This window comes from Halyomorpha halys, unplaced genomic scaffold, assembly GCF_000696795.3.
Source record: "Halyomorpha halys isolate HHAL.00 unplaced genomic scaffold, Hhal_1.1 Scaffold760.1, whole genome shotgun sequence".
NCBI lineage: Eukaryota > Metazoa > Arthropoda > Insecta > Hemiptera > Pentatomidae > Halyomorpha > Halyomorpha halys.
In genome coordinates this window covers 732,041-737,477 of record NW_027106953.1, presented here as the reverse complement: position 1 = coordinate 737,477, position 5,437 = coordinate 732,041, and the positions used below count along the sequence as shown (strand labels likewise).

Here is a 5,437-nt window from a genome sequence, read left to right as displayed (position 1 = left end):
ACCAATACAAATTTTAAATACAATAACATTTAACATAGCCTTTTGTAATAAACTGTATTATTGTTTTTATGAAGAAATTCAAAATTAAATAAACAAATAAAACATTTAAGTAACCTTATCAAAAAATAACAAGGACAGACAAAGGTTCTCGTACAAGCCAAACTGCAATATATCAAAAACAAAATAATGAATGTAAAGTAATTTAGTTTTTACTTACAGTTAGAGCATGGAAATTTTGGTCAAGAGCTATAGCCTTCATAAAATAATTAACAGCTGCACATAAATCCCTCCTTATGAAAAGATAAAACTCCGTAGCATGAACGAATGTCAACATTTGATAATTATTTTCAGTAAACTCTTGCAACATATTGGCATAAAAGGTTTCTATATCAGGACCTAAGCTGAGTTTTATTTTTATATCAAAAGCAGAAAAATGTGCACTAAATACATTTCTGGAGGCAGCGATCTCAAAGTGCTTCAGCGCCTTATGATACTGAAAAAGATAAGTATTACTAAATTAATTGAGAAATTAAATACAATCATCAATTAAAAAAGGAGTTCCACTAAGGCTAAATGTTTGTTACAGGTGTGTTTTTAAGACAAAAGAAGGCAGATCAACCTCTTCGATTCTGCTGCCTTTTCTTAGGGAAAAAATATCCAAAATAAGGTTTGTTCAAGATTATACTCAACCGCCAGGTTTTTCCCCAATTAAGGGTAAGGTGCCAATTTTTGAAGGCTGGGGGGTGTGCCCCAGAACTCCGGACCCCACAGGGCTGATTTAATAAAATAAATAGTGACCTTCTCAAACCAGATTTGAACCCAGACCAGAGATAATAACACAGCACCTTGCTCACTGAGCTACTCTGCTCCTCATTTAATTTACCTGTTAGACTTAAATTGGGTTTCCACCTGTAACTAAGCATTTAGTCAGTTGAAGAAAATTTGTCATCAAATTAACAAATAAAATAAAAAGTTTACTATCAATAACTACCATTGGTTTATCTTCCTGTAAACATAAATCCCCACAAAGTTTATTTGCCATTGGATTACATGGTGAGCGCTTCAAACTTTCTTCAAGTAGATTTTTGGCAGTTTCATATTCCCTATCATATCGAGGAAGTTTGGTATAACCAAAAGCACAACGAATTAAAATGTGTACATCTTGATTTTGGTTTCTATCCAAAGCAATCCTGAAAAAAAAAAAAAAAAAGGAAAATAGATAACACCAAATTTTAACAATTAACTAATAACAATACATAAATTTACTACTAATATATTCTCCCCCTTTTATGTATATTATCATTTTATGTTTGCCTATTTTTAATATTTTCTTTAATTTTCTAATACTCGTTACTCTAACATTATTTTCAAATGTAACATGTTATTTAGCTACCAACCTCCACCCCATCTCTTTCCTGTTAACCTTTCATATCCTTGCTCGCTTACTATCTGTAATGTAGGTGTCCTGCCTTGTTCATTATTTTCCATTATTTACGAATGGATGATGTAATTGGAATTGGTGGTCTAAGTGCTACACTTCTGGATGTCATCTGAATGGATGGGATAAATGTTGATTCAGGAGGAAATCAGCAACTCGTAAGCGGGGCATAAAATAAAGTTGTCTAACCATTACTAGTACTAAGGGATGCCTAGTGACCATTGCTAGTACTAAGGGATACCTAGATGACATGAATATCTCCACCATTGTTCTTTGTTTAGTTGCAACTGAGAGCTGTTAGGAGGCTGAAGGTGTTTGCTATTACTTGTTATAATAAGTTTTCTATTTAATCTCATTTATTTATATTTAATTTCATTTAATCTCCTTTCATTTTCCTCCTTTAAGAATTTTCCATATCATTTCCTTTAAGAACTGTCTGAGTGAACCATCCAAATGCTAGTGTTTTTCAAAGAGGCAAGCATGGCGGGCGTACAAGTGGTTTCAGCCATTGCACTGGAATTGTATTACTTTTATTACAAAAAAAGAAATGTTTTTTCTGCAAACCGCATCTCCCTCTACCATGTTTTCCTCTTATATATCTACAGTCAACTATCTTCGCCTCATTAAAATAGTAAAGCATTCCCACAACTGTTTTTTCTTATTTAAAATCAAACACTGGAAGGATAATTTTGGTATTTTTAAAGGATAATTTAAATTTTTAAGCTCGACATGGGTGCTGCGAAATGTTTTTTAGTACAAAAAGGGTGCTATGGTGAAAAAGTTTGGGAATCATTGGCTTGTTGAGCCTACTTTTATTCAGATTTGCAGAATCAGAATGATTCTCAGAACTCGTTACCATCCGCCATGTTCATTTAAACCCTTAATTGGCCTGCTTCAACAAGAACCTGCCCATTATACCAAAACAATAATAAAAATGCTGCTTGATATTTATAAATTTTATCAAGGGAACACATTTTGGGAATTAAACTTTCTTATTTAAGTTTTATAACTCAAATATTGAAAACTAAATTACTACATATATAATCAAATAAATTTACAGTAGAATGGTGAGGTATTTATTTATTTACTTATTACCATTATTATTTCTTTATTTATAAAGATATTTACAATGTCTAAATGGTTACGTATTTATTTATTTGTAATTTAATTTATTTCATGAGGTAAAAAATAAAAGTGTCAGGAAGACAGGAGAAACTTCAATCAGTAGTAGTATCTAACCAAATTGTTTAAGTTGAGTCACTAAATCTTTATCGGTTCCCTTAATTGGGGTGATAAAATTAATGAATTGAAATAAAATAATTACACATAACAAAAATCTATATTGCACGAATAATATAAACATACATAAATATAGTAGCATACATTTGTGGAGTTGTCTATTTTATCATTTCTTCATGTGACTTTCTTTTCTCTCTATCTCTCTTTCAGTGACTTCTACTCTCTAGGTACAATTTTCTATTCTAATATTTGGAAGCGATTCTGAATGATTTCCAACAGATTATGAAAATATCTCTGACCGTCCTAATACAATAATGCTCGCTCACTCATACTGACTCATTCACTGACCGACTTACTGCATGGCGACGCTCATACTGCTCCCTCTCCTAAACCCCCACCAGCTGGACCTATTGACACATTTTTACAAAAATGCATATGCCATCATTAAAAAATACATTTAATACGAAACGTGCTTTTATTACTTACAAACTAATTACACACTTTTCTCACTTCCAACAAAAAAAATCAAATGATGCTACTAATCTGACAGCCAACCCTGGTTACAATTATTTGTGCTCCTGTCCTCGAGTATCAACTAATCTTAGATTAAATAATAATGTTACTATTTCGATTTACACCAGGTACATTGATTACAACATAGTAATCAGGATGACAACCATATTACATGGCAAGAGTTTTTAAATAAATATTTTTCAACAATCTCCAACAATTCTTGCCTCGAGATATTACACATTTTTTCCTAAGAAAAGAAATAAGTAAATAATATCTTCTACGTAAATAATAATACATATATATATATATAATTTAATTTCTTGATTGAGACTGGTTTGTTTTTTTAATCATAATAAAAAGTATCCATATAGTCTTCTTTATAACTTCTTATCTTCTTCCGTATAACTTTTTTTATTCATTTAAAACTCCAAAGTTTTGGCCATTCCAAAGGATATCTTAATTATAATATCACAGCACCAACTTAGTTATTAAAAGTTTGCAGGCTATTCTGGCTTTGGCAATTATAAATTCAATTTATCTTAATTTTGTCTACTACTTCACTTATTATAATTTTTTTCAATTAATACTATCTATTAAAAACTTATCATTGTTGATAAGGTGACTGATAAAAGTGTAACATATAGTACAAATATAAAAAAATTTTAAGTGAAGTAGTAGGTAAAAATAAGATAATTGAATAAGTTTTAACTGACAAAGCCACAATAGCGGGCAACCTTTTAACAACTTTGTTGAAGCTGTGATATTAAAATTAAGATATCCTTTGGAATGGCCAAAACTTTGGAGTTTTAAATGAATAAAAAAAGTTATACGGAAGAAGATAAGAAGTTATAAAGAAGACTATATAGATACTTTTTATTATGATTAAAAAACCAAACCAGTCTCAATCAAGAAATTAAATTATATATATATGTATTATTATTTATGTAGAAGATATTGTTTACTTATTTCTTTTCTTAGGAAAAAATGTGTAATATCTCAAGGCAAGAATTGTTGGAGATTGTTGAAAAATATTTATTTAAAAACTCTTGCCATGTAATATGGTTGTCATCCTGATTACTATGTTAATATTAAAATTGAGATATGCTTGAGAATTAGCTGAAACGTTGGAGTTTTAAGTGATTAAAAAAGTTGAGACTACATGGATACTTTTTATTATAATTGTAAATAATATTGTTCTAAACATTAGCTAATAATATTTAAAACAATATTATTTTAAATACCTACAATAAAAAAAGAAAATTTACTGAAGAGGAAGAAAAATATTTCTAAATCAAATTCATAGTAAATATTATGTTCTGCAACCTTTTTTTATTCTAATCAGTGTGGGGAGTCAATTTTTCATTCCGTGGAACCCCAAAAAAATAAAAGTCAACCCTGAAGGTTGCTAAGGTGAATAAAGAAGTCTTAACTCCCTAAGCCGTAAATGTCCTCCAATAATGTTCTGCAACCAGTCAAGCAACTAATGTTACCTGCTATGTATATCAGTGATAGAATGAGAAGAGATTTTTACTTAGTTTCACCATACAACAGCCGAATGAAATGGCTTAATATCGTTCCACATGGTTTACCCTGCATACCATCATTTAGTTTGATGGTATCATGGACCAAATAGATAGATATTGAACTGAATGGAGAGACATCACTCCATCTGAGCGAATGGACTGTCTGTGGCCACCTTACTAGTTTTTAAGACAGTAAGATCAAAATCATAATTTTCCTGTGTCATAGATCTTAGACGAAAAATCGTAATACTTACTTTATTAACTTCTTTGCTTCAGCACTTATTTCCTTAATCCTGTTTCTAATCTCATTATTTGGACGATTTCCAGTTTTGTATTGCTCACTATTAAGAGTTCTAGACTTCTCAATATAAGCATTTGCCAAGAAAATGGCAGAACGGGGTGTTCCAGTTAAATTAAAGGCAGTTTGTAAATGACTAATTTCTGCAGAACTAATTTCATGATCTTGTGTAAAATGTCTAAGTCGACCTAAAAGTTTGCCAATCAGAAAATGCCAATCTGCTTCCTTGGCATTTTTTTTCAATGCTTCCTTTGCATGTTGTAACGCAATAGTAGAACCTAAAACAAAAGAGTTTAAAATGAATAAATACATTATAAAGTATTTTTAAACAATGGGAATATAATTTTTCAAATCAATTACAAATAAACAAGTCACCCCTAGTATAATGAAGTTTAATATAATAAAATTATAACATTAAAAATGAAA

General features: G+C 30.2%; 1 protein-coding gene across 1 annotated transcript in view; it reads right to left on the bottom strand.

Annotated features, from left to right (window-relative positions):
* Window positions 1-217: 217 nt before the first annotated feature.
* LOC106685963 (uncharacterized protein DDB_G0283697) overlaps window positions 218-5,437 on the bottom strand; it is a gene marked incomplete at its 3' end in the record, with an annotated part of 18,264 nt that continues 13,044 nt past the window's right edge. Inside the window, 3 exon segments of the mRNA XM_067045246.1 lie at window positions 218-493; window positions 992-1,190; window positions 4,968-5,289. Coding sequence (XP_066901347.1) covers window positions 218-493; window positions 992-1,190; window positions 4,968-5,289 — 797 coding nt within the window.